Source organism: Oncorhynchus keta, chromosome 28 (assembly GCF_023373465.1).
Source record: "Oncorhynchus keta strain PuntledgeMale-10-30-2019 chromosome 28, Oket_V2, whole genome shotgun sequence".
NCBI classification, from domain to species: domain Eukaryota; kingdom Metazoa; phylum Chordata; class Actinopteri; order Salmoniformes; family Salmonidae; genus Oncorhynchus; species Oncorhynchus keta.
This window is the reverse complement of record NC_068448.1, coordinates 41,115,729-41,142,737: the sequence shown is the minus strand read 5'-3', so window position 1 is coordinate 41,142,737 and position 27,009 is coordinate 41,115,729. Positions and strand designations below refer to the sequence as shown.

General features: G+C 42.4%; 1 protein-coding gene across 1 annotated transcript in view; it reads right to left on the bottom strand.

Annotated features, from left to right (window-relative positions):
* Positions 1-16,168, bottom strand: part of LOC118361359 (glutaminase kidney isoform, mitochondrial-like) — a 30,993-nt gene extending 14,825 nt beyond the window's left edge. The window contains exons 1-3 of the mRNA XM_035741232.2: positions 15,607-16,168; positions 9,497-9,584; positions 1,040-1,161 (exon numbers count right to left, since the gene is read on the bottom strand). Coding sequence (XP_035597125.1) covers positions 1,040-1,161; positions 9,497-9,584; positions 15,607-15,821 — 425 coding nt within the window. The 5' untranslated portion in view covers positions 15,822-16,168. The remainder of the gene's footprint in view (positions 1-1,039; positions 1,162-9,496; positions 9,585-15,606) is intronic.
* Between the last annotated feature and the right edge of the window lie 10,841 nt (positions 16,169-27,009).

Here is a 27,009-nt window from a genome sequence, read left to right as displayed (position 1 = left end):
ACTTTGATGTCACACAAGCAAACCGCACACCCGTGGGTCCAAATCTACACTTCACATTTCTACATTTGAAAACGTGTCATTTACAGTATCAACCTTTATGATTGCTGTGTATGATCCACAGTTAGAAGGATGACATGCGCTACAGCCTGGACAGAATGAGCCTGCATTTGTCGTATTGTGAAGAAAATTTGCCGCAGAACACACACTTGAATGCACGCCATTCTATGCACACAAACAATCACAATCTGTTAGTCTGAAGTGCCTTTTAAAAGCCGAACCATGTATGAGCATATTTTACAGCTTAGCTAGCCATGTTGGCAATAGAATAAGCTTTCAAATGATTCCCGCCTGACCCAAATGGCGATTTTCAAATGGACCGTTTTTTGGGGGATTGTGTAAACAACAAGAGTAATTGTGTGAGGGTGGGGACACAGGGCTGTATTACAAATACAAAGGGGCAAGTGTGCTTGATTCAGTTCCTCAATGGCAAAGCTAGGAGAGCTCAAACAAGCACCTTATAGTTGAAGGCTCTTTCCTTGAGTCATACAAGTGCATTGAAATGACTAAGGAACTGTGTAAAGTTTGGAGAGGTGTGTGGCCACACCAAGTTAGACCTTTCACTCAAACCTATGTTATCTTTTTTTCCCTCATCTTGCACATGCTTCAACATGCATGTTACTGGATGTATCTAAAGTATTTTGTTATTGACAAATGCTGTGTAAAGTACCGTAAATGTAAAATGCACATAGAATCAACAGTGTCATTTTGGGGATTCAGCGTTGTGTTGTGTCCTCATCTTTGGTCTGATCATTTCCCCGTTAATCTCCAAAGTGTCGTCTTTCAAATTGCATGCCTATTCTTATTATATTTCTTCTGTTAGAGCTACTCCAGGACAGGGCTACTCCTGCCCTATCCTGTTTTAAATGGCCCTATCCTATCCTGGCCCTATCCTGTTTTAAATGTTTTAAATGTGGCCCTATCCATATAGGCCAATTTCCACAAGTGTAAGGGGTTAACGTGAAAATAGAGCATTGCTCACTTCCTGAAGAGTTTCGGGTCCATCATGACTGTTCCGGCAGAGTCCTGCATTGACTGGCGCAGCTGACGCATACAGTCACTCAGCCTGGGATCCGATGTCAATAAACCTGTGCTCCTCAACGCCTGGAAGAAGGAAAAAGGAACATTTGCAAAATGAGAGTGAGAAAGAGAGACAATTAGACCGAGATAAATGAGAAGGGAGAGGGGGGGGGTTGTGGTGAGCTGATCAACACTGACACACCATCTCTAGAGTAGGGAGTTCCATATTTGAGCTCTCTCAGTAGACTGCTGAGCTAACCCCCGTGCTGGTCCTGCAGATGCTGGGCCTAATAGAGTAGATATATATTTGTACATAATGATAAGGACATGCGTAGTACATTAAAAGGTTAATAATCATAATAATAATAATAATAACTTTTTATTTTCGTTTTTAGAGAAAACTAAGGTTATACAGGACTACAATAATTGTTTTAGTGTGTCATCTTCAATACCTGAAGTGAGCAACCACAAGGGTTCAAGCAGTCCTGTAAACGACTCTGTAAAGGAGGAAGAGACATACTGTACCTACTGTATTGAAATCAGTGGTGTAGAGGTTTTTGTTGCCCACCTTTGGCGGGGAAAAATGCATTAAACGTTTAGGGAGCGCAACTTTTTTTCACCGCAACCAGCGATCAGTTTAGCCACCTACTTTCTTTTTTTTTTTACCAGTACATCACTGATTGAAATCCCTCCCCAAAGCCAACTTCAAGTCATCCTGACAACTATATGCAACAAGTGTGCCTATTTCTGGGGCATCATATGCAGTGACAGCAGACTTGCCTCATGGGAGGATCTGGGAGGTTATTTTCAAGCCTGTGTGTCTGATCAATGCATTAATGATCAACACACACTGCTTGACTGAACTGTTGTGTTTAATTATCGCATGTCAATACTTCACATCGGGCAGTGGCTTTCATGAGAGGCTGATATCAAATTCAGACATACTGTATAGGACAGCAACATTCAAAGCTATATATACTGTGGGAGGTACAGTGTGTGTGTGTAATTTCTGGCAGAAGAAATGATGACAGAATTGTAAAGCTATTGAGATATTGAGATGTTAAATGAGAGAAAGTACTTCAAAGAAACTAGTTAAAAAACAGAATTGCTGGCCTCTCGAGTAGCACAGCGGTCTAAGGCACTGCATCGCGGCGTTGAGGCATCACTACAGCCTGGGGTTGTAGTGACGGGCTGTGTCATTGCCGTCTGTAACCGGGAGTCCCACAGACGACGCACAATTGGCCCAGCGTGGTCCGGGTTAGGGGAGGGTTTGGGGTAGGGGGCCTTTACCTGGCTCATCGCGCTCTAGCGACTCCTTGTGGTGGACCGGGCACCTGCATGCTGACTTCGGTTGTCAGTTGATGGTGTTTCCACCGACACATTGGTGCTGCTGGTTTCTGGGTTAAGCGAGCGGGTGTTAAGAAGCGCGGCTTGGCAGGTCTTGTTTCGACGACTCAACCTTCGCCTCTCCCGAGCCCGTTGGGGAATTGCAGCGATGAGACAAGATCATTATCACGAAATTGGGGGATTAAAAGGGGGGGGTGGATTATTCAGTAACCACAGCTACAGTTCAGTGACAGTCCTTTCAGATCACTGTGTGTTACAGCCAACTCCCCTGCCGTGTCACTGTCATGCTAAACATATACAGCATAACATGACAACAAATGGCAGATCTCCCTCGTCTAAACTGGCAGATCAATCGAAGGTCAAAGCAGATATCATTATGTAAGAATATCAAGCATTGCATCATATTGAAATACAAGGTGGTAAGACATGTTGGTATGTGACATGCACACAGAGATAATACAGTGCTCAGAGAGGAAGAGGCAAAGCGAGAGGCTTGACTCTGCCCCAAAATCTTTCAGCACCAAAAAATCTGCGAGAAGCAGAGAAAGTGTAGCCTGACGGCTCACAGTATATTCTTCCGCTGCTCTGTCGCATGCTACATACTTCAGTCGCGACTGCCATCATAAAAGTTGTTTGTGGGGATGAGGGGCACGAGGGGTGTTGTACAATTAGCGATTGGATCGTCTCTAACATATATAGAGTATCAAAGCCAGTGACTAATTTTCAAACTGCCGCTTTACCCACGTGTTCTGGCTCTGGCCCAACCCATCGGGTTCTGGACCTAGACTAGCTGGCCTAGCTAACTTTAGCCACAACATATTGGAATGTGTATAATGTACACAAATGTGTTATGAAGAAAGAAAATAGTGTAATACGCATGAAATGCGTTGTGATGAAAATCGCATCATACAAATGAAAAAACTGACTTTTTCGTCAAATAAGTAACTTGTGTCTATTTCACAATAAGCTGTGACAATGTGATGCATCCTTTCCCAGCTGACCAAAGCACGGTTTCAGATCACTTTATATAATCGGATCCGTTTTTATTTTCTTCAAAATCGTAAGCTAACAAGGGGTAGGCCTGTGCTTTAAAAAAAAAAAAAAGGTAGGCCTATGCAATACCCTCTCATACCCCCTCAATTCGAGTCTTGGATTTAATTTAACAGCCATTCACTGACACGGAGGTAGGCTATTAAATCCAAGACTCGAATTGAGGGGGTATGAGAGGGTATTGCATAGGCATACCTTTTTAAAAAAAAAATTAAAGCACAGGCCTACCCCTTGTTAGCTTACGATTTTGAAGAAAATAAAAACGGATCCGATTATATAAAGTGATCTGAAACCATGTAAAGAGTACATGGTGGGTGGAGGAATTATGAATATAGCAGCCTATTGCCTAATTTCGTCTGTCAAACCGGTACACCTACCTCTTAAATAGGAAGAAATAGGCTCCAACACAAAGCCCCCTTGTTGTTAGTAAAGTGTAATTAAAATGAAGATGTTTGAAATGAATTATGCCTACTATAATTCGCCTACTTTCAGCACCACGAACTGTCCATTTCCCATTGATTATGCTGTAGCTGCTGCTTCAAGTTTCAGCACCACCATGTCATTTACTCTAATCTGGTCTTACTGTGAGGTCAATAACTCTGATAAATACATCATGGGCAAGAAACATTGTTTTTAATCAAATCAATTATAGTAGTAGCACGCTATCAATGTTGACCTCCGGTCTTCCTCGCCTTCGTTCTCCGCTTCTCAAACAGAACAGAACATAGGCTATAAGGCTAGTCCGCTCACAAGATAACAATGAATTCATTAATTCGGGAAGAAGCCTTTGACTCTCCTCCTGAACTGCCACCATAGCCCTGCACAGCACAGCCCTTGGTTAGGTTTTGATCAGCAAGAGCAGGACGGGGCTCATGGATGGAATATCCATTGCAGTGTGTAATGCAGCTTAGTTTTATTTACACCATCCCAGCAGCTATCTTAGAAATATAACTTTGCTCTGTGCTTCTCCGAGCATGCACTTCATAGCCTATAGGCTACGGATCATTTGATTGAGAGCACACTAAATGACCTATAGGCCTGCTTGATATTGCGCGCCCAGTGGAGATTCAGAAATGAGGGGCGGCATCGGGCACACATCAATATATAGCCTAATGAGAAACTCATTCTAAAACACAGAAAAATATAGAGATTTCATCAATTAAAAATGACATGTCCCTTCCCTGGACTGGATTTTTTTTTTTTAAATACTAAACACTTCCCATGACTGAAATTGAAAAAGCATGACCCTTCCCCATTTTCCTCCAGGTAACCATTCTGTACATTTGGAACCATCCCTAAGGATAATTTAGTTGCTAATGGCAGCCTGCAGTACCCCGGTCGGCCATCAACTTGAGATTCTTAATAAATGGTGGCAGCACTGAGCTGTCCTGGAGTAGCTCAAACTGCACTCTGTCTCTCCATGAGACACCATCTTAAAATAGTCCAATGCAGCCGTTATCTCAATATCAAATCATTTCTGGGTAACAATTAAGTACCTTACTGTGCTTGTTTTCAAAAAAAGAATAAAAAATAGCTTCTTAACAAAGAATTTAGCTAGGACTGTCTGGGAGTGGTTCATAGAAGGTAAGGGAAAACTGAAAACTAGCTGTTATTGGCAGAGAGGTTTGGAACTCCATTTTTTATTGGTCCATTAACTCATTTACCACCTGGTGATGTCACCAGGGAGGCCAAAACTCCATCCCACCAAAACAGGCTGAAATGTCACAGTGTGGAAATATACACTGCTCAAAAAAATAAAGGGTACACTAAAATAACACATCCTAGATCTGAATGAATGAAATATTCTTATTAAATATTATTTTCTTTACATAGTTGAATGTGCTGACAACAAAATCACACAAATCAAATGTATCAACCCATGGAGGTCTGGATTTGGAGTCACACTCAAAATTAAAGTGGAAAACCACACTACAGGCTGATCCAACTTTGATGTAATGTCCTTAAAACAAGTCAAAATGAGGCTCAGTAGTGTGTGTGGCCTCCACGTGCCTGTACGACCTCCCTACAATGCCTGGGCATGCTCCTGATGAGGTGGCGGATGGTCTCCTGAGGGATCTCCTCCCAGACCTGGACTAAAGCATCCGCCAACTCCCGGACAGTCTGTGGTGCAACGTGGCGTTGGTGGATGGAGCGAGACATGATGTCCCAGATGTGCTCAATTGGATTCAGGTCTGGGGAATGGGCGGGCCAGTCCATAGCATCAATTGCGTTCCTCTTGCAGGAACTGCTGACACACTACAGCCACATGAGGTTTAGCATTGTCTTGCATTAGGAGGAACCCAGGGCCAACCGCACCAGCATATGGTCTCACAAGGGGTCTGAGGATCTCATCTCAGTACCTAATGGCAGTCAGGCTACCTCTGGCGAGCACATGGAGGGCTGTGCGTCCCCCCAAAGAAATGCCACCCCACACCATGACTGACCCACCGCCAAACCGGTCATGCTGGAGGATGTTGCAGGCAGCAGAACGTTCTCCACGGCGTCTCCAGACTCTGTCACGTCTGTCACATGTGCTCAGTGTGAACCTGCTTTCATCTGTAAAGAGCACAGGGCGCCAGTGGCGAATTTGCCAATCTTGGTGTTCTCTGGCAAATGCCAAACGTCCTGCACGGTGTTGGGCTGTAAGCACAACCCCCACCTGTGGACGTCGGGCCCTCATACCACCCTCATGGAGTCTGTTTCTGACCGTTTCAGCAGACACATTTGTGGCCTGCTGGAGGGCTCTGGCAGTGCTCCTCCTGCTCCTCCTTGCACAAAGGCGGAGGTAGCGGTCCTGCTGCTAGGTTGTTGCCCTCCTATGGCCTCCTCCATGTCTCCTGAATTACTGGCCTGTCTCCTGGTAGCGTCTCCATGCTCTGGACACTACGCTGACAGACACAGCAAACCTTCTTGCCACAGCTCGCATTGATGCGCCATCCTGGATGAGCTGCACTACATGAGCCACTTGTGTGGGTTGTAGACTCCGTCTCATGCTACCACTAGAGTGAAATTACCGCCAGCATTCAAAAGTGACCAAAACATCAGCCAGGAAGCATAGGAACTGAGAAGTGGTCAGTGGTCACCACCTGCAGAACCACTCCTTTATTGGGGGTGTCTTGCTAATTGCCTATAATTTCCACCTGTTGTCCCATTCCATTTGCACAACAGCATGTGCAATTTATTGTCAATCAGTGTTGCTTCCTAAGTGGACAGTTTGATTTCACAGAAGTGTGATTGACTTGGAGTTACATTGTGTTGTTTAAGTGTTCCCTTTATTTTTTTGAGCAGTGTATATAAAACAGAGAGAAATCACATTTTTTGACTGCACTGGGCCTTTAACCGACTTCCTTGGCTTCAAATGCGCTATATGAGTCTTGGCATGGAAATGAATGGTGTCACGTGATTAATTGCTTTGTTTATTCATATACAGTCATTGGTTGGAGCCATCTAAAAACCATTGCCAGTGTTTCTTTGATTCAATGTTAAAAAGCCATGTTGATGATGATTCAAAGGCCATGACACAATGGCCTGTCAAATACCACGCCGTGCCACAACACCACCCAGCCTTCGAATAGAGCCCGGTACCCTGTACAGTTCAGAGTTCATTTGAATATGCATATGAGGGGCACCAAGAAAGGCTCCGAAGGTATGAATTATGGTGTAAAAGCACTGGGAGGGGACACTGGACACAGAGTCTCTTCACACATCGTAACATGCCAAGTTCAGCATGCATGGTGCTATGGATTACTGTGCTTGTATGACCTTTTCACCAACTGAGCTGAGACTTCTATGATGTTTTAAAATCAGGGGATGGACAACTCCAGTCCTCGGGGGCTGGATTGGTGTTACATTTTTCGCCCCAGCTAAAACAACTAACAATGCAATTAGTTTAATCAGCTGTGTTTGCTCGGGATGGGGGGAAAAGTGTGACATCACTCAGTCCTCGAGGACCGGCGCTGCCCATCCCTGTTCTAAATTGTGTCGTAAAAGCCCTGGGAGGGAACACAGCAGGTGTTTCTCAGTATGCATACTTCCGCGCTCCACACTCTCATGCGCCGAGTTCGAGGAAGTTCTCTTGAGTACGTTCTGGTGAGGACAAGAGTGTGGAGAACGTGTAGAAATGTACATTTGAGAGGCACTGCGCACTCCCCTTTGACCACAACACACAGAATAAGACGCACTACGAGCACCGCACGAGACGAGACCTCCATCCCTCCCGCGAATTGGGAAACTTTTGCAAAATGTTTTGTTGTCCGAGTGAGGGAAAGGCTGTACATTTTGAGCGCTCTATTTATGGGGAGACGTTGATTATTACAATAAATACTGCTTTGATGTCATACAAGCAAGCCAAAACACCCCTGAGTCCAAATGTGCACTGGTCCAAATGCCCATGTCATACTGTACACAGTGTTAATGATCCCTATGTTTGATGTACAGTTGACATGGCGTCAAACCCTGGGTTGTTCTGAACAGAAATTGCCTGTTGTCTATTGTGTGTAAAAAATAAATAAAAAATGAATACACTCATGGTTCCATGTGGACCAGAATTACGATCCGTTTCTCTGTTTTGCCTTGCGAAAGCCCAACACTGTAAAATCACATTTTACAACTTAGCTAGTCATGTTGGCAATCGAACAAGCGTTCAAATGATGCCCACCTGTTCACAGATTGCGATTTATAATGGACCGTTTTTTTGGATTGCGATAAACAACAACAGTAATTGTGTGAGGGTGGGGATGCAGGGCTGTGTTCCAAACAAAACAACTACAAGTGTGCTTGTCCCAGTTCCTCAACGGCACAGCCTGGAGAGCTTCAGAAAAGTACCTTGTAGTTGAAGACTCTTTCTTTGAGTCATGAAAGTATATTGAAATAGCTTAGGAACTGTGCCCACTTTGGAGAGGTGTGTGTGGCCACATGGAGACACCAGTCAGTCCTCTCACCCAAACCTTTTGTAATTTATTTGTCTTAAGTTGCACCTATGGTCACATTTTCCAGGAATATTCCTATCATGTTACTGAATGTATCCAGAGCAGGGGTGTCAAATTTGACTCCTGGGGCCACATTCAGTCTTCAACAAGGTCCAGAGGGCCATACTGAAAATGTGTTATATTTCCTTGCTGTCAAAATGTGTTAATAATAGTCCCATAACCATAGTTTAGGGAATTTATCGATGCGACCTGACTGTCTAGTGATTATTAGTGAGCTGGACAGTCAAGAAACTGTATGAATATAGGCACATTATTATTTCTACACAAGTTTTGATTTGGTTTTAGTCATTTTAAAGTAAATTGAGTAAAAACTGGTTTTACTCAAACCACCCGCAGGCCGGATTGGACCCCCTTGATGCTCCTGATCCAAACTATTTTTAGATTTCGTCATCAACAAATGCGGCGAAAAGTACAGTAAATATGAAATGCACATAAAATCAACACTGTAATGCTTGGATTCAGTCAGCTGAACTGTTGTGTCCTCCACTTTGGTCTAATAATGTTACCACAATCTCCAAACAGTTCCCTTTTAATTGCTACAATGCTTATGCATTTCCTATTTCTTCCGTAAGAAACATTTCAATTTTGCCCTATCCATATATGCCAATTGCCACGTGTGGAAAGGGTTTAGGGAATTCACTTCGAGCCTCATTAACAACAGCTACACCTGTCTATTAGTCATAAAGTTACATAAGGCGTTTCCTCAACACTTTTCAAACCTGAGCCTGGGCTAGTAACATGGTGTGATGGATTCCTGCCTTGGCTCGCCTTACTCTTCCTGGGATTCATTCAGTGTTCATTTAGCTGGAGTGAAAACAGCAAGCCCAAAGGCCGCTTTAGGAACTAGAATGTGTTGTGGTACAGTACATGTTGGGTCAACTTTAAAAGGACGTCACGGAAAGACGCAGTAGTTGTCAATATGAGCAACTCTCATTCCAGCAAAAAAAAGAAACAGGTTACATTAAAAAAACACTGTATGGGTTTTAGTGTTGGTGGCACACAGTGAGGGTGGATGTGGTGAGATGGAGACTCACAGAGATGAACTGAGAGACAGGGATCATCTCTTTGCCCTCTGTAATGGTGTAGAAGAGAAGGTCCTCCATCCCAGAGATCAACCTGTTCCTGTGAAGACCAGACAACACAGTGCATCATGTCAATCAGTGGAGGCTGCTGAGGGGACGACGGCTCATAATAACGGCTGGAACGGAGCCAATGGAATGGCATCAAACACATGGAAACCATGGAAACCATGGGTTTGGTATCTTAAATACCATTCCCCATTTTCCGCTCCAGCCATTACCACGTGCCTGTCCTCCCCAATTAAGGTGCCACCAACTTCCTGTGATGTCCATACTACTGTAGGTCTGACAGGGTCATTGTTAAAGATTACCAGTGCATATACGTTGTACACTGTGTTTTGATAGTTGACTCTCATCTGCATAACTTTTCTCAAAACATACAACATGTGCAAAAGAGCACTTAACCACTAAAGACGAGTGTGTATGAACAATGTTCTATGTTTTTATTTTCTCCCCAGCAAGGAGAGTGTAGTAGTGTTTGTAGTGTAGGCCTAATGTACAGTAGTGTAGTGTGGTGTAGGTCTAATGTACAGTAGTGTAGTATAATGTAGGTCTAATGTACAGTAGTGTAGTGTAAGTCTAATGTACAGTAGTGTAGTGAAGGTCTAATGTACAGTAGTGTAGTATAGTGTAGGTCTAATGTACGGTAGTGTAGTATAGTGTAGGTCTAATGTACAGTAGTGTAGTATAGTGTAGGTCTAATGTACAGTAGTGTAGTATAGTGTAGGTCTAATGTACAGTAGTGTAGGTCTAATGTACAGTAGTGTGTGTATGTCTAATGCACAGTAGTGTAGTGTGGTGAAGGTCTAATGTACAGTAGTGTGTGTATTTCTAATGTACAGTGGTGTAGTGTGGTGAATGTCTAATGTACAGTAGTGTAGTGAAGGTCTAATGCACAGTAGTGTAGCGTAGTGAAGGTATAATGTACAGTAGTATAGTGTAGTGAATTTCTAATGTACAGTAGTGTAGTGTAATGAAGGTCTAATGTTCAGTAGTGTAGTGTAGTGAATGTCTAATGTACAGTAGTGTAATGTAGTGAAGGTATAATGTACAGTAGTGTAGTGAAGGTCTAATGTACAGTAGTGTAGTGTAGTGAAGGTATAATGTACAGTAGTGTGGTGAAGGTCTAATGCACAGTAGTGTAGTGAAGGTCTAATGTACAGTAGTGTAGTGAAGGTCTAATGCACAGTAGTGTAGTGAAGGTATAATGCACAGTAGTGTAGTGTAGTGAAGGTATAATGTACAGTAGTATAGTGTAGTGTAGATCTAATGCACAGTAGTGTAGTCAAGTGTAGAAGTGTAGTTCATCTTAATATCTGCTTTCAAACTAATTCCACTGACTATTCAGCTCCATGTTCCTACATTTAGTCTATGATTAAAGTAGTTGTTTGGATGGAGTATTATTGGGAATTTCATTTGAAGTCCACTTTGTATGCATAACAAAATGGCTGAATCAAAAATAATAATTTTCTGTAGACAAGCCTAATTTGAATACAAAATCAGCAGTTATAGGAATGTTACTCCGAAAATATACCCTGAGTGTACAAAACATTAGGAACAGATGCTCTCTCCCTGACATAGACTGACCAGGTGAATCCGGGTGAAAGCTATGATACTCCAAATTAGCTCCATAATATCGACAGAAACATGGCAAACGTTGTTTATAATCAATCCTCAAGGTGGTTTTCAAATATCTATTAGATAATATATGCACTGGGACAATTCGTTTTTCAGTAGGACCGATTGGAATAATGGCTACCTCTGTATTTTACGCGAGAATCTCTCTGGGAGCATCAGGTGACCACTTGCGCAATGTAGCCACTTACGGGTATTCTTCAACATAAATGCGTGAAAATACGTGACAATGCTGTAGACCCCTTGGGGAATACGTAGAAAAAGTAATCTGGTTGATAGCCCATTTACTGCTCAATAGGGACGCATTGGAACGCAGCGCTTTCAAAACATGAGGCACTTCCGGATTGGATTTTTCTCAGGCTTTTGCCTGCAACATCAGTTCTGTTATACTCACAGACAATATTTTTCCAGTTTTGGAAACTTTAGAGTGTTTTCTATCCTAAGCTGTCAATTATATGCATATTCTAGCATCTTGTCCTGACAAAATATCCTGTTTACTACGGGCACATTATTTTTCCAAAAATGGAAATACTGCCCCCTAGTCACAAAAGGTTATTAAAGAGGATTTTTAAGCCTTGGGACAATTGAGACACAGTTCATGATGCCGATTTGTGTCAAGAACTGCAACACTGCTGGGTTTTTCATACTCAACAGTTTCCCGTGTGTATCAAGAATGATCCACCACCCAAAGGACATGCAGCCAACTTGATACAACTGTGGGAAGCATTGGAATCAACATGTGCCAGCGTCCCTGTGGAACGCTTTCGACACCTTGTAGAGTCCATGCCGTGACCAATTGAGGCTGTTCTGAGGGGAAAATGGGGTGCAACTCAATATCAATAATGTTCCTAATGTTTTGTACTCTCAGTGTGGTTTACCAAGCTACCGATGACTTCACACTGGAAGAAGTTAAGCTACATTAAAACTAGAAACATATAGTTCACTTAAAGGTACATTGAAAAAGTAGTTCACTACATCCAAACTACTTCGTGAAAAGTTCTATTTAAATCTGAAATGTCACCAACTACAAATTGGAAGAACAGATCACTTTGGAGTCAGAAGTTAACATATGTCATTTAGCCTCTTAAACACAAAAACTGTTTCAAGTGAAAATTAGGCATGTTTGATGCCGAAAAAGAAAGGAAATCTTGTCTACCGTAGCCATATTTTCTGTTCTTTTTGAAAGAATGTAGTGTGTAGTTCCAGTAGTTAGCTACACCACTACATGGCAAAACAATATATTACTTACTGGGCACGCACTGGTTGAATCAATGTTACTTCCACATTAATTACAATGAAATGACGTTGAACCAATTGAATTGATGTCTGTGCCCAGTGGGTAACTACTGAAAACACTACCAAGATTTTAATTTAGTTCAACTACCACCACCAAGCTACAGCTACATTTATTTAAATGACTAGTTGATGTACATGCAGTTCACTGCTCCCCATCACTGAAAATCAGTAACTCATTATTATAGGGTCGTTCCATTTGGGTTCAATCCCTTTTTTTCCGCACCCCTTTTGATTTGAACAGCACTTCCCATACATATTTGATTTGAACAGCACTTCCCATACATATTTGATTTGAACAGCACTTCCCATACATATTTGCTTATTGGAGAAGCGGTAAGAAAGTGACCTGAATGCCAAAACATTTAGGTGACAAAGGTGCTCAAAGTTGACCAATTTGGCATACACCACCCTGCCATGAGACATCCATGTCTTCATTACTGGAAAAAAAAATAAACGGTTGAGTTTGATATCCCTTAAAAGCTTACCAAAACAGGGTTGACAAACTATTTTAGAATTTCTTGAATTGTAATTATTTTAATAACAATGATGTACTTTTTGTTGTTGTTGTTGTAATAAACAGATTATTTTGCTTTTCGCAAATGTTGTAGCTTAAGACCCTATAATGTCAAAACATTATCTGAGGTGTTTGTGTTTGTGTTGCGCCCGCCGCCGTCGTTTGAGACACGGCATGCTCTTGAATAAGGGTGCATGTCATTCAACCATAGAAACACAATTCATCGTCGAATATCATCATAAATGCAACTGTCTATTGTATTATCCATCTTTTCACGATTTCAATAAGTTTCCTATCGAGGGTTGACAGTATAATTGATTTATAAACTAATATTCCCATGCCATTCAACATTCTCTGATGTTTGGACCTCCAATTATCTTTGTGCTACCATTTTAAAGTTGAAATGCACATTTCATTCGCATTTCAGTCAACCAATCAAATGTTTTTATAAAGCCCTTTTTAGATCAGCAATTGTCGCAAAGTGTTTACACAGAAACCGAGCCTAAAACCCTAGAGAGCGCTCAATGGAGATGTAGAATCACAGTGGCTAGGAAAAAAAACTCCCTAGAAAGTCAGGGAACCTAGGAAGAAACCTAGAGAGGAACCAGGCTACGGGTGGCCAGTCCTCTTCTGGCAGTGTCGGGTGGAGATTATAAGAGTACATAACCATTAAGGCCAGATCGTTCTTCAAAGATCGTCAAAACGTTCATAGATGACCAGCAGGGTCAAATAATAATCACAGTGGTTGTAGAGGGTGCAACGGGTCAGCACCTCAGGAGTAAATGTCAGTTGGCTTTTCATAGCCAGGTATTCAGAGGTCGAGACAACAACATGACACCCACCCTGTATTCAAGAGCATGTTGTGTCTTAACCCATGACGGACACAACACAAACACCGCCGATTATGTAAAATAGGGTCTAAATTATGACATATGCAAAAATTTGATTATTTTTGATAATTTATGTTAAATGTTTAAAAATGGCATGATTATTTATATACATTTGTCTCGTTTTTTCTTTTGGAAAAGTTTTATTGACACAATTCCTTTAAAAACAGCTCATACATTTTTTACATCATTTACACACATAAAAACGTCAACAAAGCATAAAACACAGCATTTGAAAGTTACATTTAAATTTGTTAAAAAGTACATGTTGTTAAAACCAATGAAAACAACCATGAATAAAAGTACTTTCTTTGTAAAAACATCAAATCTGTAAAAGCCATTTAAAATGTGATGATCTAACAAAGGTAAAACATTTTTAAGGCATGAAAAACATGTTAAAAGCCACTTTGTTAAAAAGCTGTCTTCAGTCCCTTGTACTGAGTCTTTATCAAGCTCACCTCATCCTGCTCTTCTGAATAGATCATCGTCCCGTCCTTCGGGGCCCAGAGGAGATCCCTCCCCTAGGCGCATGCCCTCCGCAGCGCTGTCAGGCCATGGCCGCCGGGACCTAGGTTACCCTTCGCCTGTTCCTTTGTACCACCCCAGGGCTTCCGTGGCTAATGGCCACTGCCTGGGGGTGGTCTCTACGTTTTTCGCTACCAGCAGGTTACGGGAGGACCACAGTGCTTCCTTCAGGCACGCCAGAGCTTGGTGAAGGTCTTCCCTTCGGCCCACCCCATACAGCACGAGCTGAGGTGTTAGGTCCTCCCCTGCTGGCAGACACGAGGAGATCAGGGGGCCTGCTTCCTTCCACAGGTCCCTGGCGGCTCTGCACTCCCAGAGTATGTGCCTCACCGACTCTTCTTGGCCGCAGCCTGGTCGGGGGCACGCGGATGTCCTCGCCATGCCCCGTGAGTGCATAACGGCCCTGACCGGGAGGATCTCATGGGCGACCATCCAGGACAGGTCTCATGTTTCAATAAATGATTAAATAGTTTGACAACCTTGTTTGTAAGCTTTTAAATGACATCAAACTCGACTGTTCATCTTTTCCAGTGATGAAGACATGGATGTCTCATGGTAGGTTAATGTATGCAAAAATGGGTCAACTTTGAGCACCTCCATTTTCGAAATGTTTTGGCATTCAGGTCCAAAAAGTTACTTTCTGTCCACTTTACCATCGGCAAATATGTATAGAAAGTTTCGTTCAAATCAAAAGGGGTGCGGTCAAAAAGCGATTTAAATGAAATGGACCGACCCTATAGGATCGCAACAGAAGAACATCATTTCACTCTTTCAGACAACGTGTCACTACTGTAGGCCAGGGTTCCCCAACTAAATTCAGATTTATATATCTTTCTTGAGCAGATGGTCGGCGGGCTGGAACAATTATATTAAAATTGTTGCAGCTTGACATCAAGAAGCACAAATATATAGTAATTGACAAAAACCGAATCATTTCAAACCTGTATTTACATTAGGATACGATAACACATGTCTATATTTATGGGTGGGAATACTTGGGAAAATATTTCCTCAATTGAAATTGATATCCTGGTGATTTTAAAGTATTGTATGTCCAACAAAGAAAATGTATTTTAATAAATGGAGGTTTAAATAAAAATCACCTGCTGGTCGAATTTAGCCTATGAGCGCCAGGTGGGCAACCCTTCTGTGGCACTGCATAGTCACATTATTCTACAGTACCAATTAGGGGAAGAGTAGGTATTTACCTGCACTCTGCTTCATCCATGTCATTGACAGCTTGATGATGGAAGGGTTGCTGACGCTGGCTGTGTGATGCTGCGCTTGTGCATAACAGCTGAGACTGTTGCTCGATCCTGGATAAGCCATTGCTGTCACTCCCAACCCGTGCGGAGTTGACAGCGTGTTTGAGCAGTTGTAAAACTCCCGCATTTGTAGTCCGCAGACGTTTCAGACAATGCATTATTAAAGGGGTGGATCGCAACCAAAAGAACAATACACTTAGAATATAATTAACACTGTAGAGGCATCAGATCTGTGTCCAGTGCTTCGTTCCTCGGGGGCTTTATGTCAGTTTTCATGTACGCGAGCGCACTTGAGGACTTGATACTATCGCGTGGGGGGTGGAGTTGTGACTGGCACAAGTTGGTCGACAGATGAAATGGGCCAGTGACCAATGACAAGTGAATCCAGAACGGGAAGGTGGCTGTGCTGTTTCGGGATCCTTGGGACGTCCATAACCTAAACCTCAAACCTAACCTAACCCCCTACCATTACCCCGACCTTTACCTAAACATAACCCCAATCTTAACTCTTACCCGGGTAGAGCTGTCAACTTCAATTGGGGCGAAGTCAGAGTTTTTCGTCCCGAGGATCCAGATTAGACTTTTCCCAGGGAAGAGGGTGAGAAATGTACGATCCTTGGCACGCGCATGGATAGGATTTCAGTTACGTGATTCAGTGGCTAGGGACGCAGTACAAATCTAATTATAGGCTACTTCTCGGAGCAGTTTCTATGGAAAACATTGCCAAAACCTTTAAATACCTCGCTGCAAGATGTAATATGATCTAACCTTGTTGCAACTGTTGAAAAAGAAGTTGTATTATCACCTGTGTTTTTGTGTTTTTGGCTATGTCGGATTAAGTGATATGACATGCGATTCTATAAAATCCTTTCTCTGTAATTAACATTACCTGATTGAGCTAATCATGTAAATGTAATTAACTAGAAAGTCGGGGCACCACAAAATAATATTTATAGAGCATTTATCTTCCGAATAAACTCTTAAAGACCTTTGTAATATTTTACATCAATAGCAGTCAATATTAATCTTCACTTTATTTCAGTCTCATCTGAAAGTTGTACATTTTTGGTTATCTTCACAAACCCTGGCTAACAAGTTGAATCAGCAATACAAAATTGGGTTTCATTATTTATTTACTAAATACCTAACTAATCACACAGAATTACATATACACAGAATGAACCATACATTGATTACAAATTATGTCATAAAGGAAAACGTCCCTAGCTGAGTGAAAGAGTAGGAAGACTGAAGAACAAAGGGAGAAGCGATGTCTCTATCAGAAATACAGGATCTTATGCATTCTAAATTACCGCCCATTTGGAAAAGAAAAATACAATGAATATTTACGCTGAGCTGCGCTTCAATAGGTTGGTGGTAGATGGAAGGCCGTGTTGCCCAACAGAGTCCTATGTCCTTTGAAGAATGTCTCTGGTGGTAAATGTGATATGTTGTAGAACGTTGTTTTGTGGTAGACGGGATACTCTGTTCTTTTCTAGCCCACGTTTGCAGCTGCTGTTGCTAACTCAATGGCTAGGAGGTATGACTTCTGTAGTGAATAAGAGTTCAAAGTTCATACCACTGAGGTTGGCTTCGTTCTATAGTTATTATTTGAACCCTTCTGACATCAGATCGTCATCCTAATGTACCCGGAACAGAAAGTTATATTGTCATCAAGTCTTTATATAGGAAGGGAGAGGAGGGCGTGTTTCATAGTTTATAACCAATGTCTCTTCACGTGGGCGGGCCACTGAGTCGGGCCTAATTCACTCATGAAAACCTAATTCTCACATTTTAGAAGCTAAAATCACATTTCATCCCCTCCCAAATCATTTCATATTCAAACATTTAAATTGCACAACAATTCCATGTGAATCTGATAACCATAATGTGTAGACTTTCCACTGTACTGTTTGTCATCCTATCATTGATGAGAATGTCTCAGGTGACAACCGAACTGACATCATATTCATTAAGTACCAACGCATATGTTCAACTGGTTGGATTAGCAAAATATAGTTCATTTCCCCCCACCTTCTGAGGTTCCCACCCAGAATCTCTGTTTAACATGTTTAACAAAGGTTAATCAAGAGTCCCTCTGTAGAGTCAAGAGAGAGAAGGGAGAAAGGTATATATGGGGGGAGGTCATAAACCTTACCTACAGGCCAACGTCATGACACCTGTGAACCTGTGAATAAATAAATAATACAATTACCACATTTTTTTTTTTTAACTACTTACAATTTCATGGTTACATTGGTTATGGTGAAATGAAGCATACCAATGAGCAGAGATGACATTGGGGGATATTCTAGTCATTTGCAGCTTGTGTAGCAACACCATATGGTAGTGTGTCACGTAGCATACATTGCTTTCAGAAAGTATTCTTATTTTGTTCCACATTTTGTTCTGTTACAGCCTGAATTGAAAATGGATTCAATTGATGTTCTCCCCCATCTACACACGATACCCCTCAATGACAAAGTGAAAACATGTTTTCAAATGTAGGCTATTGAAAATGTAGGCTATTGAAAATGAAATACAGAAATATCTCATTTACATAAGTATTCCCAACCCTTTGCTGTGACACTCCAAATTGAGCTCAGGTGCATCACATTTTTGTTGATAATCCTCGAGATATCACTACAACTTGACTGGAGTCCACCTATGGCCAATTCAATTGTGTGGACTTAATTTATAAAGAAACACACCTGTTAATATAAGGTCCCACAGATGGCAGTGCATTTCAGAGCAGAAACTATACCACGAAGTCCAAGGAACTGCCAGTAGATCACCGAGGTAGAATTGTGATGAGACAGATATCTGGGGAAGGGTATAAAACCATTTCTATAGTGTTGAAAGTTTCCAAGAGCACAGTGGTCTCCATCATTGGGGAATTGTAAAAAATATGGAACTACCCAGACTCTGCTTAGAGCTATTAGTCTGACCAAACAGGACCTTATTAGGGAGGTGATCAAGAACACAATGACCACTCTGACAGAACTACAGAGTTCCTTGGATGAGATGGAAACTACAGTTGTAACAATGTGTACTTTTTCTTTACTAGGCAAGTTAGGAACAAATTCTTATTTACAATGACAGCCTAGGAACAGTGGGTTAACTGCCTTGTTCAGGGGCAGAACAACATACTTTTTTACCTTGTCAGCTCAGGGATTCGATCTAGCAACCTTTCAGTTACTGGCCCAACGCTCTAACCACTAGGCTACCTGCTGCCCCAGGAAATGAATGGGGAAAGAATGGGGTTTTGGAATAAACGCAGAAAATAAGGTCTGAAGTTAATACACGCTTGGGAGATCTTAGACGTTTTGTTCAATGATGTAATATCAGTCAGTTAACTTAACCTTTAGGAATTTTGAAGCTTTCGTGTGATTCAAGTGCTTGTTTTGATTACACAAATGTCACAAAAAGTGACGTGAGCTGATGAAAATCTCATAGATCAAAACGTATAAGAACGCCCAGGCCAGTGTTCACCACGATCTTATTCTCTGCGTTTATCCAGTTCCCCATAGGCTTTGGCCAATGGAGTTAGTGCTTAAAATACTGTTACTCTATTGTTTAAAATAACAACCGGTCCCCCCCTATGCACTACCCTTTCAAATCCACAACCTTGAAAAACAGTAAATACACAACTGTTTTAAGATCAGTAGGGCATTTCTAGGCTGAGGCAACTCAATGCTACTCCACAAGAAACCCAGAAGACCTGTTCTGCTGTCTGTTTTACATCTCTTGCCTGCAGGTGGCAGACTCATCCCAGATCTAGCACCTCACATCCTGCTGTGTCACTGTGTCTGTTGTATCCATGAGAGGGCATCCCTCAGGGGTCCATCACACACACACACCTCTGAGTGAGGGGACACATCACCTCTCTGATCCTTCATGTGCTCAGTGTTTGTGTACAACTTCTTATCAGCATTATCAACACACTGGTATTTATTTTACCAGGCAAGTCAGTTAAGAACAAATTCTTATTTTCAATGACGGCCTAGGAACAGTGGGTTAAATGCCTGTTCAGGCAACGACAGATTTTGTACCTTGTCAGCTCAGGGATTTGAACTTGCAACCTTTCGGTTACAAGTACAATGCTCTCACCACTAGGCTACCCAGCCTCTCCTGCTAAGGGGAAATGATTTGACTGGTTAAGACATTATCGGCTGTTACAGTAAACATAAGATAATAGGAACCGACACAAGTGCATTTATCAACTTTTTTCTCAAATCCTTAAACAGTTACAACTCGCACGTAGCATGAAAAACCTCACTATAAGGAGAGGAATACATTGGTGGATTACATTTACCAAGACTCTATCAAGAGAAGCTCACTTCAAGGCACTTCAAGGAATTCTTTCAGGAGACACTATTGTCATGCAGACGGTCAAGGCCCCCAGACTCCCCATCCAAAAACGTCCTCGTAGTTGAAAAGTTCCTGCACCCACCCGTATAGGGTTACATGTTTTTTTTTTAGACTGTGTAGTCTGTGCAGCTGTTGGGTGTAAGAATGCTATAGTATCCTCTCCCAGATTGACTCTACGAGGTGACATAATGTGACCTGCGTTACCAAATAAACGAGGCCTCACCCGGCACTGGTGGAGCCTTTGGATTTGCCTCGCTAGGAATGTGACCGCTCCAAAGGGCCACACGCTAACCAATGGTCTACCTACACCACCTCTCCCAGGTTGTAGCTTCAGGAGTTTTCAGGAGAAAATGTTTTCCATTCCTCAGCCCATGAATGCCAGCTTTGTCCCCCCCCAGCCTCCATCGTGTGTGAGAAGCCCCCATGCCCCACCCTTCCTGCCTGCACAAACTTAACTACCCACCCCCACCCCCGTCGTCGTCTCACACAGGAAAAGAAATATACCGGAGCCTGCTGCTTTGATTCAGCCTCAGTAGTCTGAGAGCCTGGATAAAGCCCTGGAGCTTAGAATAACCTACAATGGACAGTCAGTTTGAAACACTTGGGGGTTGGAGATTCTGTATTTGGACAGGATTATGGGTCAAAAAGTATTCTGGTGAAATATGGTAGTTAACAGACTCACCTAAAATGTCACCATGATATCCTGGATTTAGGAGAAACTGCTATATATTTCTATTGGGTCCAAAGCTTGTCTGGGATTCCTTCAGCAGTTCAGGGCGTCTCAAATAGTGGTATCTACCTGACCAGGTTTGGGGAGTAACTGATTACATGTAATCAGTTACATGTAATCTGATTGCAAAAAAACCCTAACTGTCATAAATTATGTTACCAGCTAATATATTGTATTCAGATTACAGATACTTTAGAAAAACTTCATGATTACTTCTTGGATTACTTTTAAATTCAGAAAGGATGTTTGCGGAAAAAAATACATTATGACATTCAATTCAACATTGAAAAAAGGTGCAGATTTAAGTTTGTTCTACATGAGCGAGTCTGACCACAAGTCAGAGACCATTATGATGACACACCAGATGCGTTCGATGGAACATTTCTGTCTTCTAATGCCTGTTAAAGTGAAAGTAATCCAAAAGAAACGGAAAGTAATCAGGTTACATTACTGAGTTTGGGTAATACAAAAGTCACACTACTGATTACAATTTTGGACAAGTAACCTACACAACCTTGTACCCAGATAATATCATTGGACGATTTCACACAAGCACATATCAGAGTGCACACAACCCCAAAATCACAACTACTTCATGAAGTGCTAAAGAAGAGATCAAAGAGAAGTGTTTTGCCCAGTCAGGCTACTTCTCACTGGCATCTTTCTCCATTTACACTGTTCTCTGAGGAAGAGTGGGATGTTGTTTGTTTGCATTAATACTGAGGGTTTGGCGGGACTTTGCAACATATTACCACAATCATGACTACCTCGGTTGGTGGAATGAAAAGTACAGGCTTTGCTGTTGGCAAAATCGTTCAAATACAGTACAAAGAAAAGTCTGCAAAAAGATGGTGGTGGTAAGCTAAAATTGGCAGCAAAACGTCTTGATTTGAAAGGTTCGTTTTTCTGACCCTCGCTAAACTCTCTTGGGTCTGAGAGTCATGCTTTCTACTTTGTAGGACAGAAGGTTAGAATGATGTTGGAAGAAAAGCCAATGAGGAAAAAAAGTGTCTGCGACGTCTTCATTTTTTGCTTTTACTATCCCAAGGAAATTGCTACTTTCCAATCTCAACATATCCTCTGCTTTCAATTTTAGATGACTTCTTAGACGTTAATTTGATATTGATCATAGCGAGAGGAACATTTTAATTGTGTGCAGAGTGGTGAAACAAAACTCCCTAATTAGAGAATTGTAGAGCTTTGATGCATCGTTCATTTCGCTTCTCAAATTAAAGAACACGGTCCATTATCCATCTACCACCCAGCGTGAATGGAATTCTCACTCATTGCCAACTTTACTCTCTCCCACATTCCTCCCCATAATGACACAGACATACAGGCCTTACAGTGCAAACAGGCACATGCACGCACACACACGCACGCGCACGCACACGCACACCACTAAAGCAAGAGTAGCCAGACAGTTCTACCCGACTTCCACTGGAGGGAGTTCTTTCACCAAGACATCTTTACGCCAGAGATGTGCACTGAAATCCAAATATTCCACAGATTTCCCTCATTCTCTCCAGCAGAAGTTAGAGTTCCTCTAGTTAAACACAGCGCAATTGTACAGCGTTGAAAAAAATGTAGATTATAGTCTATCACCTTTTTGGTCCCATTATCTACTATTTGGTCATCTGGGTATGTGCTATTTAACTTTGCAAATGTTACCTCCTGCACCATTTATGAAATTATAATAGAAAATGGATACAATAACAAATACATTTTATAGACTGAGACTGGCCCTGTCCTTTGCTCGACTTCCCCAGGTACGTTGAAGCAGCCCCCCCCCCTCCTCTGTGTACTCAGCAAACCACAGCCACCCCTCCACAGTGGTCACCGTGCCGAAACCTAGACACCCTCTAGACCCCTGGAGCCTCTTTGCAGTCATACAGTCCTGAATGATCACCCCCTCCCCTCCCCCCCGAACCCCTCCATCCTCCCACCTTATACCCACCATTCCTCAACCCCCAGCCACCATCCTCATCAGGCAGCGATCCCCACTGCCCTGCCATCTCACAGCATTCCGTGGGCCCAGCACACAGAGGCCTATTGTGTGCTCAGGGAGACGGAGGAAGCGTACAGTCGGGGGAACGAGAGACATTTCTTGAACGGACAGATTTCTATCGCACATTAAGTTCTTTGGACCTTGGCTACCATTGTGGAGGCGCAGTTCAATTGATCTGTTGTTGTGATCATAAGGCATGGTACACTGGGAAATCCAGTACTGAAGTTATCAGTAAAACAGAACATTCCAAATAAGTCTCCACAAGATGGCCGTCGAATAGTCATGCATCTGAGTGATGCTTTCAGATTGCAGTTCTATGTACAGGTAACTGCCTAAATAATGGAGACACATACGTGAATGAGGGATACGCAATACATTGAAAGTAGGTGCTTCCACACAGTTGCGGTTCCTGAGTTAATTAAGCTATTCACATCCCATCGTGCTTAGGGTCATGTATACAAATGCTGGGCAGGCCATTATTTTGGCAACCATGGCTATGTCCCAATAGGATGACAATGCCGCCATCACAGGGCCTCACAGAGCGGTCACCGAATGGTTTGATGAGCATGAAAACAGTGTAAACCGTATGCCACGGCCGTCTCAGTCACCAGATCTCAACCCGACTGAACACTTCTGGGAGTTTCTAGAGTGGCACCCGAGACAGTGTTTCCCACCACCATCAACAAAACACCAAATGATGGAATTTCTCGTGGGAAGAAGGATGTCACGTTACTCTGACTGAGTTCCAGACTCCTACACCCTATTTAGTCACTTTATGTTGCTATTTCCTTTATTTTGTCAGTTACCAGTATATTCCAGTTCTACAATGAGCGTGAAAAGCCCAGCAACGTTGCAGTTCTTGTCACAAATTGGTGCGCCTGGCACGTACTATCATACCCACGTTCAAAGGCACTTAAATATTTTGTCTTGATCATTCACGATCTGAATGGCACACATACACAATCCATGTCTCAATTGTTAAAAGGCTTAAAAATCCTTCTTTAACCTGTCTCCTCTCCTTCATCCACAATGATTGAAGTGGATTTAACAAGTGACATCAATAAGGGATCATAGCTTCCACCTGGGTTCACCTGGTCAGTCTGTGGCATTGAAAGAGCAGCTGTTCTTAATGTTTTGTACACTCAGTGTATGTACCTACTGTTGGTCCTATGATCTATCAATCTCCCATTCTCTGGGGCGGCAGGTAGCCTAGTGGTTAGAGCGTTGGGCCAGTAACTGAAAGGTTGCAAGATCGAATCCCTGAGCAGACAAGGTAAAAATCTGTCATTCTGCCCCTGAACAAGGCAGTTAACCCACTGTTCCTAGGCCATCATTGAAAATAATAATTTGTTCTTAACTGACTTGCCTAATAAAATAACCTGGCTTCACTTTGTAAATTGGAGAGTGTGATATTGTCTTAATAGAACATAATATTGGTTTAGCTAGGACAGGCATGATGGTCATTTAAGACAGACATTCAGAGCTCGCTAGTTGCTTTAGGAACAGATATGAGGACTGCATTGGTCAAGGTTCTTCCAAATTAACTGATTTAGGATCAGTTCTCCCTTAACCAATATGCACCAAATAATAAAACTGTCCCTGGATCAGTTGTTACTGTATCTGTAGAAAGTGATCAGGGGTGTGATGGAGGGTTCAGACGCTTTATTCCCTATATGACAGGTCTCTCGAAAAGGTTATGACCCCGGTGTGATTGTGCCTCTCCACTCAACAAAGACCCACTTTCAGACCCTCTCACCTGGCCCTATCTGCCTCAGAAAGATACACGATAAAGATCATAGAGGCATTTCATCCCCTGGTTCACTATTTCTGAGCTTCACAATGAAGAGAGCCCATGTTGTTTGCCTGGAGGGGACTGTTGGGCATCTGAACTGTTGTGACAGGTGAACTAGTATAACATTAGCAATAGCAACAAGCTCCATGTACTGGTGGAATTTGTATGTACTGTATGTACTGCATGTACTGTAATTTGAAGGGATACATTGTTGGTTTAGAATAGACAGTGTGGTGCTGCTTGCTGAGTAATTACAGTTGGTGTGTATTTCTGTTCACAGTTACATTTAATCAAGCCAACACTATTACTGCATATGCAGGGAAGTTAATGGAAATGCATACAACACGCCTTCAGTTTCCAGCCCCTTAATATCCATTGCAAACAGTCATGGCAGACATCTTCTTTTAACTGGTTCTCACAGCCTCATGTCAACTGGTCTTTGCTCAAACAGACAGGCCTCTTGCTGAAACTCTGACTGACCCTAAGCATGCAACGTGACCATGACATAACACTGTCATCGACTGGAGTGCTCTACACACCCAGGGGTAGCCTCAGGTCCCGCAATAATTAGACACCCATAAAGCCATAATCCAAGAATCTCTGTCGAGTCAGACAGGTTTAGAATGAGTTAATCCTCAGAGACAGGCTGGCCGTTTCCCATGCCCTCAGTGCTCCCTACAGTAGTTCACACCATGGTCCACTTCATACACCCTCAACTCCCATTGTTAAGTGGATTAGCCTTATTTTATTTTGTAGATATTTTTTTTACATGTAGGTTAGTTGGAGGCCTGTGAGCAGATGAACACCAAGTTTATTAACAATTCCTGCCAATAAAGCCCTTTGAATTTAATTGAAAGAGAGAGCGAGAGAGAGTAAGAGAGAGAGAGAGAGAGAGAGAGAGAGAGAGAGAGAGAGTAAGAGAGAGAGAGAGAGAGAGAGTAAGAGAGAGAGAGAGAGAGAGAGAGAGAGAGAGAGAGAGAGAGAAGAGAGAGAGAGAGAGAGAGAGAGAAGAGAGAGAGAGAGAGAAAGAGAGAGAGAGAGAGAGAGAGAGAGAGAGAGAGAGAGAGAGAGAGAGAGAGAGAGAGAGAGAGACCTTTCTAAATATAGGCCTCCAACATTTGCCAAGAGTGGGCACATGTATTGAAATGTAGAACCTTTCTAAATATAGGCCTCCAACAGTGTTATTTTATTTTGTAGATATTTCTTTTACATGTAGGTTAGTTGGAGGCCTGTGAGCAGATGAACACCAAGTTTATTTACAATTCCTGCCAATAAAGCCCTTTGAATTTAATTGAAAGAGAGAGCGAGAGAGAGTAAGAGAGAGAGAGACAGAGAGAGAGAGAGACAGAGAGAGATACAGAGAGAGAGACAGAGAGAGAGACAGAGAGAGAGAGTAAGAGAGAGAGAGAGACAGAGAGAGAGACAGAGAGAGAGACAGAGAGAGAGAGAAGAGAGAGAGACAGAGAGAGAGACAGAGAGAGAGAGTAGAGAGAGAGAGAGAGAGAGAGAGAGAGAGAGAGAGAGAGAGAGAGAGAGAGAGAGAGAGAGAGTAAGAGAGTAAGAGAGTAAGAGAGAGAGAGAGAGAGAGAGAGAGAGAGAGAGAGAGAGAGAGAGAGAGAGAGAGTAAGAGAGAGAGAGAGAGAGAATATTGAAATGTAGAAACTTTCTAAATATAGGCCTCCAACATTTGCCAAGTGTGGGCACATGTATAGGCGGACAGGTCGACAGTGTCATTCACTCTCAATGAGGGGATCGGTTTCCTCTTGGGGGAATCCATGGACTTCAATAAAGTAATCCTATATTTGTGTGCACAATAGCTGATCCATCTTAAAAGCCTGTCTCTCATCTATTGACCTGAGTAAGTTCTGTTCTGGGTCCTAAATCTAAACTGCAAGTCTATGGACATGATCCCAGGTAGACTTCCGATACTCTTGCATCAAAAGAGCCATGATGTCATTCAAACATCAGGTCATTACTGCATTACACATTTGTTATAAGCCCATATATAAGAGAGTTGCCTATTTTAAGTGTCAATAAAAAAAAGTGTATGAATAAACATGAGTTGAATATGAATGTAGGCCTATCCGTGAAGGCCTAAATCCACCTGCAAATGGTCAAATTGAATATCTGTTATTGGTTATTGTAGCCTATTGAGCAACATTCGGAAAAGGTCTACTTCAAGTATTGTAAATGCAAAATTGTGGTGAGTGGCTATACTTCACGCTATTGTAATGGGGGGTCGAAAGCGAACCAAAAAGTGTGATTTATAGGTAGGCTACCTCGTCCTCGCAGCGCGTGGGAGGAATAGGAGAAAGAAAGAGGTCCCTGGGAGAATAGATTCTGCTGGTGCTGAGGGGAGGGAGATGTGGGTTGGGTTTCAAGCTCGACTGGGGGTCGGGGGGAGGTCTAGTATTTTGGAATATACGAAGATCCGTAGAAGGTACT